This window comes from Rhinoderma darwinii, chromosome 2 (genome assembly GCF_050947455.1).
Source record: "Rhinoderma darwinii isolate aRhiDar2 chromosome 2, aRhiDar2.hap1, whole genome shotgun sequence".
NCBI classification, from domain to species: domain Eukaryota; kingdom Metazoa; phylum Chordata; class Amphibia; order Anura; family Rhinodermatidae; genus Rhinoderma; species Rhinoderma darwinii.
In genome coordinates, this window is record NC_134688.1 from 392,175,117 (window position 1) to 392,190,337 (window position 15,221).

Genomic DNA, 15,221 nt, shown 5'->3' on the forward strand with positions numbered 1-15,221 from the left:
CACTTAGACAGCGTAGGGACCGCCGCCCAGTTGTACCCCGTCGCCTAGGGCGGGTCGTTGCAAGTAGGCAGGGACAGGGCGGTGGGTAGATTAGGGCTCACTTGTTCCCTTCACCTCCTTCCGCCATTACACTATCTATCTATCTATCTATCTAATCACACAAACAGATACGTATAATCTAAAATTTGAAACACTGGTGACATCTACTGGATATCAGAAAAAAACATCTGAAGAAATCCTGCAAAAAACGCATCTATCAATTTTATTACCAAACATTAGCAGGATTGAAATATGTTTCAGTCTCAAAAAATAACAAGGAAGAATAAAATGTGATTACTTCTAATATATCTGCAACATTAGCACAAAAAAACTGACTAATTTATAATGAATTGCAGTCAGTTGAATAATAAAAATGACACTTGGCCCTACTTCCTTCCCAGTATTGCGTCATATATCTTTCCAGTTGCTTTGACTTCAATGTCCCTGAAGCCAGAGTCTGTAAGAAGCTTGGTATACTCAGATGGCGTCCGTTCTTTGCCTTCTGTCTGGACCAACATGTTCAGTGAGAACAGCTGGGAAGTCACTGGGCCGCTTCTGTCTTCATTTAAAAGGACTTCAACTAGCAGCACTCCACCTCCTTAACATGACGAAAAGAATATAAACAGTGGCAATTATTTGTCACACTCATAAGCAAGAAACAGCTGACATTCCGAATTTCTTCTCCAGTTCTGACAATAGCTCTATGCATATTTGTATATATTTAATAAAATGTATCTAGTCATAATAGAGACCCTCTAGAGGGGGGATCTAACAAAGAAAAAGCAATGATCTGTAATGGTCAACTTTATTTGTTATTAGGCATAATCATAATAATAATAATAATAATAATAATAGTAATAATCTTTATATAGGGCCAACATATTCTGCAGCACTTTACAATTTAGAGGGTTCATGTACAGACAATACATAGACAAGGCATAGAAAAATTGCTCAGTAAAGGGATATCTCACAGGCTACGGCCATATGATATCACAATTCAGTATTAATGACATAATACTATAAAGAGCACCAAACAATGTGGGTGCCCTAAAAAATAGAAGGTGATGCTACAGAAGACCTACCAGACAAAAAATGTCTCTCTATGGTATTATATTAACATCATAGGGGACAGGGGTACTTGGGTAATGGAAAATAATATGTCAATTGTGCTTATTTGCTGTTTTTGCTATACCGTGATATCGAAGTGAATAATGTAAAAAAAAAAAAGGAAAAAAGATCCAAACTAAATGCATCAATATCTAAATCCTATAATGCTTGCATAGTAGCACTTATGTATTGTATGCACTTATGTATTTTATATGAGGGAACTTAAATGTATTTGGCGATGTGGATCTACACAGGATATCTATGCCAACACTGCACCTGACAGAATGGGAAATGTTGTCATCAGAATATCTCAGCAGTATAATAGCCTCCGGGTTTAGGCCTGTAACTTTAAAGGCTATGTAAAGGCTATGTACACCTTAGAACTCAAAAATAATAATAATTTTTTTTAACTTTTTAAGATACAGCTTCTATGTATCCTGTATACATAGAAGCTGTATATTGCCATCAAAGCTGATTCCATCAGGTCAGCTGGACTGACGGCTCGGCTGAAAGCTGATCCTGCATGTCTCCGATACGCAGGATCCAGCTAATAAGGGCATGACCACACGTGGCGGATTTCCTCCGCAACTGTCCGCATCAATGCCGCACAGAATCTGCGTTGCAGATTCTGCTGCGGATCTGCACAAAATGTGCAGTAAATTGATGCGGACTAGCTGCTGCGGACTGCGGGAAAAGTGCTTCCCTTCTCCCTATCAGTGCAGGATAGAGAGAAGGGACAGCACTTTCCCCAGTGAAAGTAAACGAATTTCATACTTACCGGCCGTTGTCTTGGTGACGCGTCCCTCTTTCGGCATCCAGCCCGACCTCCCTGGATGACGCGCCAGTCCATGTGACCGCTGCAGCCTGTGCTTGGCCTGTGATTGGCTGCAGCCGTCACTTAGACTGAAACGTCATCCTGGGAGGCCGGACTGGAGACAGAAGCAGGGAGTTCTCGGTAAGTATGAACTTCTATTTTTTTTACAGGTTGCTGTATATTGTGATCGGTAGTCACTGTCCAGGGTGCAGAAACAGTTACTGCCGATCGCTTAACTCTTTCAGCACCCTGGACAGTGACTATTTACAGACGTCTCCTAGCAACGCTCCCGTCATTACGGGAGCCCCATTGACTTCCTCAGTCTGGCTGTAGACCTAGAAATACATAGGTCCAGCCAGAATGAAGAAATGTCATGGCAAAAAAGCAAGACGCATCCGCAGCACACATAACATGTGCATGACAGCTGCGGACTTCATTGCGGAACTTAGAATCTCCATTGAAGTCAATGGAGAAATTCCGCCATGAGTCCGCCACTGCTCCGCAACAGACAGAGCATGCTGCGGACACCAAATTCCGCTCCGCAGCCTATGCTCCGCAGCGGAATGTTACGCATCGTCTAAACGAACACTTCTAAATAGAAGTGGAAGTCAATGCAGAAACGGCTCCGCTGCGGATTAACGCTGCGGAGTGTCCGCAGCGGAATTTAAGTGAAATTCCGCCACGTGTGAACCCAGCCTAAGGATCACATCTAAGTTCATGAACTTAAAGACATGCAGGACCAGCTTTCATCCGAGCCGTTAGTCCAGCTGACCTAATGGAATCAGCTTTGACGGCAAGAAACATAGAAGCTGTATCTTAAAATGTAAAAAAGAAATGTAATTAAATTAAATTTAAAAGTTGCTTAAAATCACCTAAAACATTGTTTTATTAAAGTTTAATGGTGTACATACATCAAACCTCAGTATAAAAGTAAATATTAAAAAAACGTTTTCACATATTTACTGTACATTAAAAGGTGTTTTCATTTTTTTGTTAGTAGGTCTCCTATAACAGGGTTCTATTGTAAGGCTATGTTCACACGGCTTATTTTCAGCCGTTTTTCGGGCGTAAACGGCAGAAAAAACGGCCCAAAAATCGGAAGCAGAACGCCTCCAAACATCTGCCCATTGATTTCAATGGGAAATACAGTGTTCTGTTCCGACGGGCGGCTTTTTTACGTGGTCTTTTTGAAAAACAGCCACGTAAAAAAAAAACGGCCTCGAAAAAGAAGTGCATGTCTGTTCTTGAGACGTTTTTGGAGCCGTTTTCCATTGACTCTATAGAAAAACAGCTCCAAAAACATCCGTAAAGAGCTCCGTATTTTCAGACGTTTTTTGCTTAGTGAATGGGAGACATCCATAAGTAGAAAAAGGGAATAACACAAACATTCATGTGACCTAATTTTATTTTTCAACAGACCTGTTTGGGTATGTTTACACGTGGGGTTTTTGCTGGGTTTGCCTTGTTTTTTGTTTTTTTACTGCGTTTGTTGTCAAAATGATGTCAAAATTTTTATTTAATTTTTTTAGATTAAGGCCCTGTTCACATGGAGTTTTTTGACGATTTTTTTGACGTGGAAACCGCGCCAAAAAACTCCTCAAAAACCGCCCGAAAATGCCTCCCATTGATTTCAATGGGAGTTGGACAAGTTTTTTTTAGCGCGAGTAAAAAAAATGCGTCGCGGTAAAAAGAAGCATCATGACCCATCTTGAGGCGGTTTCCGCCTCCAAAACCCCATTTCAATCAGTCAGAAAGAGGAAAAAAAAACCTTGATGAGTGTTTTGACCAGTTTTTGTCAAACCACTGTGCAAAAACTTACTGGAGCAGTTTTTGCAGGAGGAATTTTCCTCCTGCAAAAAACTCTGTGTGAACATAGCCTAAAAATGCTGAAAAAAAACATTGAAAATATTCTGCACCATTGCAGTTTTTGATGTTTTTTTGTGAGACTATTTCACAAAGTGATATTTCCTTTCAGACAATGAGCTCACCCGGTCTGCAAGACTGGTGAATCTTCCTCAGCAGTTCGAGGCATTTTTCTTCAGTCCAGTCATGAATAATCCTGGCCATAATAAATAGGTCTGCCTCAGGAATAGGATCATTAAAGAAGTCTCCTTTGATAAGGAAGCAAAGACATTGTCAGATTAAAATGCAGACAAAATAAACATAAATTAACAATAAATGTCAAAATGAAACAATATTTAAAGGGAACACATTAATTACAAGTAAATAGTTCATGGTTTACTAAATCATAGAATTCTTCAGTCATAGCACCAGTGTCAGAGAAACATTGTTCATTTGCTGTAACTTTCTATTACAGCCTATGAAGAAACTAAGTGTCCTTTTATACTGGCCAATTTGGGCCGTAAAAACAAGTGTCGATCAACGAGACAGCTCATTGATCAGCGCTCATTTGGACCTTTCACAAGGAGTTACAGTATGTATGGGGACGAGTGATAGTTACTTTGATCGCTCGTCCCCATACAATTCCATCATGTCCGCATACACAAGGACATGCTGCCAACATCGATATTTTCTGCTGCATAAACAATACGATCAGCCGATGAACGATCCGTTCATCGGCTAAACGATTCCCTGTTTACACAGGGCACTGATCGGGAATCAGCGTTCATATGTACACTTGCTTGCCCGTTAATTGGCCCATGTAAAAGGGCCTTAATGTGATACATCCTGAATGATCTGAAGAAACAACCCATATTCACACGTAGCGTATCTGATTTTCAGTACGGGCTCCGCACCAAAGGTCAGCAACGGATGTGCAATGCATGTGAATGGGGTTTTAGATTATATCTCTGTTTTTTTTTATTGCATCTACAGTATATTAGGGAATTACATTGCATTATTGTAAATCTATACACTATGAATGCAGAAGTAGGAAAATAATATACAAATATTAACCCCTTAAGGACACAGCCTGTTTTGACCTTGTGGGACAGCCGATTTTTTAAAATCTGATATGTTAATTTATGTGGTAATAACTCTGGAATGCTTTTACCTATCCAAGCGAATCTGAGATTGTTTTCTCATGACATATTGTACTTTGTGTTACTGAAAAAATTTGGTCTATAAATTCAGTATTTATTTGTGAAAAACACCAAAATGTAGAGAAAATTTGCAAAAAATAGAATTTTTCTCAATTTAAACGTATCTGCTTGTAAAACAGATAGTAATACCACACAAAATAGTCACTAGTTAACATTTCCCATATGTCTACTTTATGTTTGCATAGTTTTCTGAACGTCCTTTTATTTTTCTAAGATGTTACAAGGCTTAGTACTTTAACAGCAATTTCTCACATTTTCAAGAAAATTTCAAAAGGCTATTTTTTCAGGGACCAGTTCAGATCTGAAGTGGCTTTGAGGGCCTTATATATTCGAAAATCCCCATAAATCACCCCATTTTAAAAACGTCAAAAATTAAGGCCCTCAAAGTGTTCAAAACAGCATTCAGAAAGTTTCTTAACCCCTTAGGTGTTTCACAGGAATTAAAACAAAGTAGAGGGTGAAATTTAAAATTTTAAAGTTTTTTGCCTAAATTAATTTGTAATACATTTTTTTCTGTAAACGGAAGGATTTACCAGAGAAACACAACTCAACATTTATTGCCCCGATTCTGCAGTTTTTATAAATATCTCACATATGGCCCTAGTATGCTAATGGGCTGAAACACAGGCCTCAGAAACAAAGGAGCACCTAGTGAATTTTGGGGCCTCCTTTTTTTAAAATGTATTTTAGGCACCATGTCAGGTTTGAAGAGGTCTTGTGGTGCCAAAACAGTGGAAACCCCCCAAAAGTTACCCCATTTTGGAAACTACACCCCTCAAGAAATGTGTCTAGAAATTAGTCTCTAAAAATGAAAATCTACTTTTTTTCTGAAAAACACTTAAAAAGTTTTCATTTTTACAAGTAATAAAGGAGAAAAAGCACCCCAACATTTGTAAAGCAATTTCTCTTGATTACGGTAATACCCCATATGTGGTAATAAACTGCTGTATGGACCCACGACAGGGCTGAGAAGGGAAGGAGCGCCATTTGGATTTTGGAGCGCAGATTTTGCTGGAATGGTTTTCGGTGCCATGTCGGGTTTGCAACACTGTGGAGGGACCAAAACAGTGGAAACCCCCCAAAAGTGGCCCCATTTTGGAAACTACACCCCAAGGAATTTTTCTAGGGAAAAAGTTAGCATTTAGACCCCAGAGGTTTTTCGCAGAATTTATTGGCATTAAGTCGTGAAATTGAAAATCTACATTTTTTCTAATAAAATGTAGTTTTAGCTCCGATTTTTTTCACTTTCACAAAAGATAAGGGAGAAAAAGCACCACAACATTTGTAAAGCAATTTCTCCCGAGTACAGTAATACCCCATATGTGGTAATAAACTGCTGTTTGGACACACGGCAGAGCTTAGAAAGGAAGGAGCGGAATTTGACTTTTGGAGCTCAAATTTTGCTGTAATGGTTTGCGGCGCCATGTCACATTTGCAACGCCCTGGAGGGGCTAAAACCCTGCAAAACCCAGAAAAGTGGCCGCATTTGGGAAACTACACCCCTCATGGAATTTATCTAAAGGTATAGTGAGCATTTTGACCCCACTGTTTTTTTGTTGAATTTATTGGAATTAGGCAGTGAAAATAAAAATCTAAATCTAAAATGTTGCATTTTTTTAATTTTCACAAGGAATAAAGGAGAAGCACCCCAACATTTGTAAAGCAATTTCCATGCCTCCCTCTTGAAAAGCTGCTCCCCGTCCTTGGCTACATCGAGGAAACCTCCGTTCCCTGTTCTCACTCCAGATGGGGTAGAATTTGAGGTAGCCAAGATTGTGGACAGCAGGATGGTCCAAGGCTCCCTCCAGTACCTGGTCCATTGGAGAGGATACGGGCCTGAGGAGAGGACTTGGGTACCCGCCCGGGATGTTCACGCCGGTATATTGCTCAGGAAGTTCCATCCTTGGTTCCCCAACAAGCCAGGCCCACCTAGGAAGGCTCCAGTGGCCCCTCATAAAAGGGGGGATACTGTAAAGGGTTTGCCAGACACAGGTTCTGTGTCGACGCCTGGGGTTAATCAGCCTTCATCAGCTCCAAGGTCTGCTAGAGTGACGCGATCTGTTACCATTCAGGCTTGCAGGCTGAGGAGACGGCGAACCTGTCACAGCCTGGCCTGACGGTTCTAGCTCCCGCCCTTTGTCTATTTATACCCTCACTTGCAGCATGTTCCTTGCCTGTGATTCTCTGGTTTCCTGGCTCTGCTATTCCTGCGATTACCTAATTGACCGCTGTCACATTGACCCTGGCTTGCCTGACTATTCTCCTACTCTGTTTTGCTACTACGTACTCTCCTGGTTTGATTCGGCTCGTTCAGCACTGCCTGTTGCTCACGGTTGTTCCGTGGGCAACTGCCCCTACTTCCCCCTTGCTTCTGTGTGCCCTTGTCTTATGTTGTCTGTCTTGCACTTACTGAGCGTAGGGACCATCGCCCAGTTGTAAGCCGTCACTTAGTATGGGCCGTGCAAGTAGGCAGGGACTGAGTTGCGGGTAGATTAGGGCTCACCTGTCGTCTCCCTACCACTATTCATTACAGAAAGCCTGTTAGGCTTTGCCTCCTGGTGTGGCCAAATAGGCTTCCGTACTAGGAGGCCATTGCTGCCTCCGGTTGCCATTGCAACCATCGTGCCGATCGTTGCCATTAGCAACCATCGGGTGCAATCTAACCACCTAGATGCAGCGATCGCTTTTCATCACTGCATCTAAGGGGTTAATCGGCCGAATCGGAGCCTAGCTCCGGTCCTGGCCGTTACAGCAGGATGTCAGCTGTGACAAATAGCTGACACCCGCGGCCATGGCATCCATCAGGGTTGCCGACTGGCTAGATACCACTTAGATGCAGCGATCACTGCATCTAAGGGGTTAATCGGCCGGATCGGAGCCTAGCTCCGGTCCTGGCTGTTACAGCGGGGTGTCGCCAGCTCCATTACATACTCGTTCTCAAGGAGCTGTGATTGGTCAGTCTGACCAATCGCAGCAATCGCCGGCAAGGGACAGCTGTGATTGGTCCACTGCCGTCTTACTGTGCCGATCAACAGTCATAAACAGTTGATGGCACAGTTCTGTCACCCTGTCCTTTGACAGGGTGACAGTTTACATCCATGACGCACCAGTACGTCCCGGTGCGTTAAAGCATTTCAATGCATGACGTACCGCTACGTCCTGGTGCGTCATGGGGCTAAATGTTGGTTTTGCTGCCATTTCTTACTTTCTATAAACAATAGAGTGTTATGTACCATACCTTCAAGAAAATTTATCTTTTGTTCTGTATCTGGTACAAAATATTTCTTAGCTGTTTGCACAACTTTTGGCAGGTCCATAATGGTGACTGTTGACTTCTTATATGTAGATACAAATTGTTTCGCAAGACCTCCTGAACATCCTATAAGAAAAAGGTTACATTATTTCATATACGTACACTATTTCTTCATCTTGCAAATACATATAATGTACCACCTACTGTAACTTTGGAGAATATTAACCCCTTAATGACCCGGCCTTTTTGCGCGTTAATGACCAAGGATTATTTTTTGTTTCACTGTGGCATTCCAAGAGCCGTAAGTTTGTTTTTTTTACTCGGTCGACATAGCCGTATAAGGGCTTGTTTTTTGTGGGAGGAGATGTATTTTTCAATTGCACCATTTTTGGGTGCCTATAATATATTGATTAACTTTTATTAACTTTATTTTAGAAAATAAACAGCTATTCCAGCATTGACTTTAGTGTTAGCTTTATTCTATGGGTTGGCACGATTACGGGGATACCAAATATGTAAAGGTTTTATGTTTTACTACGTTTGCAATAAAAAATCCTTTAAAAAAATAAATTACTTGTTTTTGCATCGCCACATTGCAAGAGCAGTAACTTTTTTATTTTTCCATCGATGTAGCCATATGTGGGCTTGTTTTTTGTGGGACAAAGTGTAGGTTTCATTGGAAGTATTTTGGGGTACATGGGAATTATTGATTAACCTAATTTTTTTTTTCATAAACTTTATTTAACTACTTTATTTATTTTTTTGTCCCACTAGGGGACTTCACTTTGCGATCTTATGATCGCAGATATAATGCTTTGGTATTAAGCATTAATGCCTGTCAGTGTAAAACTGACAGGCAATCTATTAGGTCATACCAGAGTTTGTTAGGACACCGGCTGACAATATTGTTGCGGAGCTGCCGATGGGGAGCTCCCTCCCTCTCTTAAACACATTAGATGCTGAAGTCACTATTGAGAGCGGCATCTAATGGGTTAAACTGCCGGAATCGGAGAGCGCTTTGATTCTGGCAGTTGCGGCAGGAGCCAAGCTGTGTATAACAGCCGTGCTCCTGCCTCTGATCTCGCACACTGGCAGTATCCACGAGATCAGAGTGACAGATATATTCGTCGCTATGCATTAACTAGCACCTACTTGTGACGGATATATCCATCGCTTCTCACTAAGGGGTTAAAAATCATCAAGGAACTCCATGACCATACAATGCCACAGACAGAGCAGATTTTTTAGAGGTCACAGAACTCAGAGGTGACTTCTAATATTCTTTATCATTTATGGTGGAGAACTATTCCCTATAATACCTCAACTGCTACATAAGAGTAAGATTTCTGGTCAACATTAATTGATTAATATGAAGGCAGCAGAGGTTTGTATTACAGTGTTTTGCAACAGCTGGAATATAGAGAAATGTATAATACACACTGCAGCTGCTGAAGAACCTCTTCATGTTCGTCAATCAGTGGTTGACACAGGTGAAGAAACTTCCTGCAAAAGCAATCTACGACAGACGACTTCTACTGAAAGAGATAACTAGTGTCTATGTAGTGCCACACATTCCTGTATAATCATAAGGTTCTGACATTAGATGTTTATACAATTTACAGACAATTTCCATTGACCTGTATTATAATGAAATAAAAATGTTAAAGATTTGTTATTACCTCCAAGATCATAGACTGTGTGAAAAACTGAAAGGTCTAAAGCTTGTATGACATCTTTTCCACAAATATTCCATATGGAGTCCATATGATGCATAAAAGCCAACAACTCGTCTTCTGATCTAATGTGTCATACAATCACAAACAAATTGGTTACATGAAATTTCTTAAAACAGGAATGGTTTTTTATACCTCCATTTTTAAATAATTAGGAACTAGGTATATGGCATAGATGTTGAAGCTCAATGGGAGTTGTCATCCCCTATTAGAGGCTTAAGAACTATGAAAGCACTTTTGTTTTCTGGTTACCATGGAGTTGGCCATTTATAAAATCCCATAAGGTGCACAATCTGCATGGATAAGATATGTCTAACAATAGTAGAAGCTGGAATGATAGGTTAATGTAATTTACAAAAGATTTCAGCACAAATGATCACACAATAAGTAAAATAACTAGTTATTCGAAAGCAAAAAGATGGGAGAAAATATGTTAAAAAATAAATACTATAAAATAGCAACTTGTTGTCATGTGTACCCGATATACTTATCTGGCTCCTTGTCCCCCAGTTAGCCAGCACCAAGACTTGGGACCTGTTCACATCAGCGTTACCTTTACGTTGAGGGGTTCCGTCTGAGGTTTCCGTCAGGTTAACCCCTCAACGGAAAGGCAAACGGAAACCTTTACTTCCGTTTGCCTCACCATTGATCCCAACGATGACGTAAACGTTGCTAAAGGTTTCCATTTGTCACCCTTGTGACAGGGTTTCGTTGTTTTGACGGAATCAATAGTGCAGACGACTTCCCTTGCATCCCAGACTTTTAGAAGTGCTTCTAAAATTATTTTAAGATCATATGATGACCAATATGACCTATTGTTTTAAAGAGGTTTTCTACCAGAGGCTTTTAAAGCATATCGATACCCAGGGGCGTAGCTAGGGGGGGGCAGGCGGGGCATGTGCCCCGGGTGCAACTAGGTGGTAGGGAAGGGGGGCGCCGCAGAGCAGCTGATCGCTGCTGATAGGCGCTCTGTATGTCGGACACCTGCAGCAGCTTTAGGAAGAGCCAGGAAATCACGCAGCGGCATTCTGACTCGGGTCTGTGACGGCCAGGGAGTGGACCAGTCCAGACACCTTACCTGTCACCTGACCTCACGTCAGTGACATGAGGTCAGATGACTCAGGTCAGGGGACTGGACTGGTCCACTCCCATGCTGCACCCTCCCAGCATGTAGGGGGCGCCACTGGGCTCTGCCTCTACTCTGTGCTCAGCTGTTACACACACGGAGTAAATAACAGCCGAGAAGCAGAGGAGGAAGCTCCTTCCACAGCTCGTCCTGACCTGTGATCCTGTCAGCAAGGAGACATGTGAGTGTCTGTGTGTATATGTGTGTGTAGTTTGTATACAGTATGTGTCTCTGTGTTTGTATGTGTATATGTTACAGTGTGTGTCTGTGTGTGTGTGTGTGTGTGTGTGTCTCTGCATGTGTTTGTCTCTTACATCTACTACATTATCTGTACTCAGAGAGTTATCACTGTGTTATTTGCGGTGTTACATAGAACTGCAGGTAACACTACTACATTATCTGTACTCAGTTATTACTGTGTTATCTGTGGTGTTACATAGGGCTGCACGTGAAATCTACATTTGCCTGTATGTCTAAATATCTGTCTTTATGTATGTACATTATATATGATCCAGCATGTTCATATATGTGGTTAATTTTATGTTTGTGTAGGGGGCGGCAATAGAGAGTCCCGCACAGGGCGCCATCCAAGCTAAGGCCTGCACTGGCTGTCACCAACCCGAGTCAGAAGGAACTCCGCCGCTGCCTGCGCCGCATGACCTCCTCGGCTCCTCCGGTAAGTCACACCAGGCAGAGCGGAGAGTGGTAGCGGTAGGCTACCGCTCACCGCTCTGTTTACAGTGTGGCGCTACGTACAAGGGGGGAGTGTGCCGCTATTTAAAAGGGGGGGGGAGTATGGCGCTATCTAAAAGGGGGGATAGTGTGGCGCACTTTAAAAGGGGGGGAGTGTGGCGCTATTTACAAAGGGGCAGTGGGCTGTGTGTGGAACTATCTACAAGTGGGGGAATGTGCAGCTATCTACAAGGGGGGAAGCAGGCTGTGTGTGGCACTATATACAAGGGGAGGAGTGTGCCGCTATCTACAAGGGGGGAAGCGGGCTGTGTGTGGCACTTTCTACAAGGGGGGCTGTGTGGCGCTATTTACAAGGGGGGCTGTGTGTGCGCTATCTACAAGGGAGGATGTGTGTGGCACTATCTACAAGAGAGGGGCTGTGTGTGGCACTATCTACAAGGGGGTCTGTGTGTGGCGCTATCTACAGCGGGCTGTGTGTGGCCTCTTTAATTAATTTTCTTTTCATTTATTGTTATGTTAATTACATTATATAACTATATCGCTTGTAAAATGTAGAAATGCTTTTATGCTCGAGTTACATTAAAAAAATTGTGAAAAAAAATTACACCTCATTGATTGGTAGAGAAAGCAAACATGGCGAGGGGGAAGGAGATGTCGGGAAATAAGTTGGGGATGCCAATCTGAATCTTGAGATATTAGAGAAGACCCTGGTAGCTGGCAGGTCAGACCAACAATTGCAAATAACTAATGTGCCAGAGGCACAAAGAAAACCATTTTCCCAGCTACCAACTGAATTAGTATAAGATATAACTTTTAATGGTAAATTAATTAAAAAGTCGAAGAGGGACAACCAGAACACAAAAGTTAAAATTAGCTAAAGACCACTAGCACATGCTCTTTAGAAATGCTGCCAGAAAAGGCAGAATTTAGTGTACAGGTCCTATTGCGATAGGATGCCTGTGTCAGCAGCTGCAGACTGCTCGACAAACGCTAGTATCACAGAGTATAAGAGCTAGAGGCTAGTAGGTCATAGCAGTTAAAATTACTAAGTGTATAGCCCCCCCTAGTTGGTAGCTTGGAAAATGGTTTTCTTTGTGCCTCTGGCACATTAGTTATTTCCAATCTGAATCTTTGCCCCGGGGGCAGGAGAACCTAGCTATGCCTCTGCGATACCATATGATATCAGGTTTGCTTAGTTGGGCTCTAAATACTGGGACCATCGCATATCCCAAGAACCAGGTGCCGGGCAGTGAAGAGGGATGTGTTGCAGTTTCTACACAGCGTCTGGTCAAATGTGGCTTGCATCAATGTTTCTGGTGGGAAAACACACCCATGTTTATAGGGAGACATACCGTTCCATTTATTCCCTACCTGGATGCGGTGGCTAGTTGCTGCCTCATAAGGTAGGACAGGGGTTAAGTTACCCGCATTTTAGAAATTGGTGCAGGTTCCAGATCGTAGACCTGCATCTTTTAAACATTTATGGCATATCCCGTGAATATGCCACATATGTCTAAGGTGGGTATAACGATCTGTCATCATCACAATTTGTATTTTTTTTTTATTTTCAAGGTCTTCTCCCGGACTTTAATATTGATGGCCTATCCTTAGGATAGGCTATCAATGTTTGATTGTTACTGAAGCACGTAAGACAAATTATAGTACCAGCCACAGCCACTCGTACGGAGCATCGCAGCCCCTTGATTGTGCTGATCAGCCTGGTGCCGGAGGTCGGATTATCACCAATCAGATATTGATGGCCTATCCTCAGTATTTATTTTTACTATTACAAGAGTGAAGAGGACAGGGTGGAGAATTTGTTTTTCAAATTGTTGTAATATTTTTTTAAATGAGTAGTAATATTTTCCAAAAACTTCTCCAAAATTATTCAATACACAGTTACATTTTAAAATGCTATAGCAGAATATTTACATAACAAAACCGTGTTCTTTTAGTATTTCTGAACCAGGAAATACTTTAGGCATATTAAATAGGCTTAGAACTTCAACTTATTTGTAAAACCTTATTCTTAGCAATGATTGTTACAAAGCGATGTGCGCAGTTACCTGTAAATTGCTTCAAATAATTCTTTTGAAGATATCCCAAAAGCCCTTTCATACTGACTTTTTCCTTCTCTGAAATATAATAAGGAACATTATTTGGTTGGATTTATAGTTGTCAAAATATTTCATTACTCATCTTTTTAAGTCAGACTTCCTTACATTTCCATTTATTTACAAACACGATTGCTATTTTCATTGTGTGAGAAATTTTTGTCTTTTGGTAATGTAGATTCAAGCATGAAAGTTTCATCTTAGGGCTCATTTAGACGAGCGTGTATCACATCCGTGTGACGGCCGTCACACGGACTCATGTATTTCAATGGGGCCGTTCACATGCCCGTTGTTTCAACATAGCGTGTGAGGAGTCCATAAAAAATAGGACATGTCCTATTTTCCTGCATGTCAAGCATACCTCCATCGACTCTAGTTTATGCGGGATCCGTGACAACACGTCTCGCACGGGGCCATCTCGGACGTGAAATCGTCCCGCACGGGTCCACCTCGGACAAGGAAAAGGTCCATTTATTATGTCCGAGGGTATGTACCTGAGGGTATGTGCACACGTAGTGACCAAAAACGTCTGAAAATCCAGAGCTGTTTTCAAGGGAAAAGAGACCCTGCTTTTCAGACGTTTTTTGACCAACTCGCATTTTTCGCGGCGTTTTTCGCGCCGTTTTCGCAGCGTTTTTTACGTCTGTTTTTGGAGCTGTTTTCATTGGAGTCTATGAGAAAACAGCTCCAAAAACGTCCAAAGAAGTGTCCTGCACTTCTTTTGACGAGGCTGTATTTTTACGCGTCGTCGTTTGACAGCTGTCAAACGACGACGCGTAAATGACAGGTCGTCTGCACAGTACGTCGGCAAACCCATTCAAATGAATGGGCAGATGTTTGCCGACGTATTGTAGCCCTATTTTCAGACGTAAAACGAGGCATAATACGCCTCGTTTACGTCTGAAAATAGGTAGTGTGAACCCAGCCTAAGTATTAATCTGCATCTGATTTATATAAACCAACACAGAAGGAACATTAAGGGCAGATTCACACGAGCGTTGCGTTTTTGCGCGCGCAAACAATGCAGCGTTTTGCGCGCGCAAAAAACATTTGACAGCTGCGTGTGTCATCCGTGTCTGATGCGCGGCTGCGTGATTTTCGCGCAGCCGCCATCATAGAGATGAGGCTAGTCGACGGCCGTCACTGTCCAAGGTGCTGAAAGAGCTAACTCTTTCAGCACCCTCGACAGTGAATGCCGAACACAATATCGCAAAACCTGTAGAAAAAAAAGAAAAAGTTCGTACTTACCGAGAACTTCCCAGCCGTTGCCTTGGTGACGC

The 15,221-nt window shown here is 42.0% G+C and overlaps 1 protein-coding gene across 1 annotated transcript in view; it reads right to left on the reverse strand.

Moving 5' to 3' along the window:
* Window positions 1–286: 286 nt before the first annotated feature.
* ASMT (acetylserotonin O-methyltransferase) overlaps window positions 287–15,221 on the reverse strand; it is a 32,673-nt gene continuing 17,738 nt past the window's right edge. The window contains exons 4-8 of the mRNA XM_075850777.1: window positions 13,894–13,962; window positions 9,955–10,073; window positions 8,261–8,401; window positions 3,949–4,071; window positions 287–637 (exon numbers count right to left, since the gene is read on the reverse strand). Coding sequence (XP_075706892.1) covers window positions 426–637; window positions 3,949–4,071; window positions 8,261–8,401; window positions 9,955–10,073; window positions 13,894–13,962 — 664 coding nt within the window. The 3' untranslated portion in view covers window positions 287–425. The remainder of the gene's footprint in view (window positions 638–3,948; window positions 4,072–8,260; window positions 8,402–9,954; window positions 10,074–13,893; window positions 13,963–15,221) is intronic.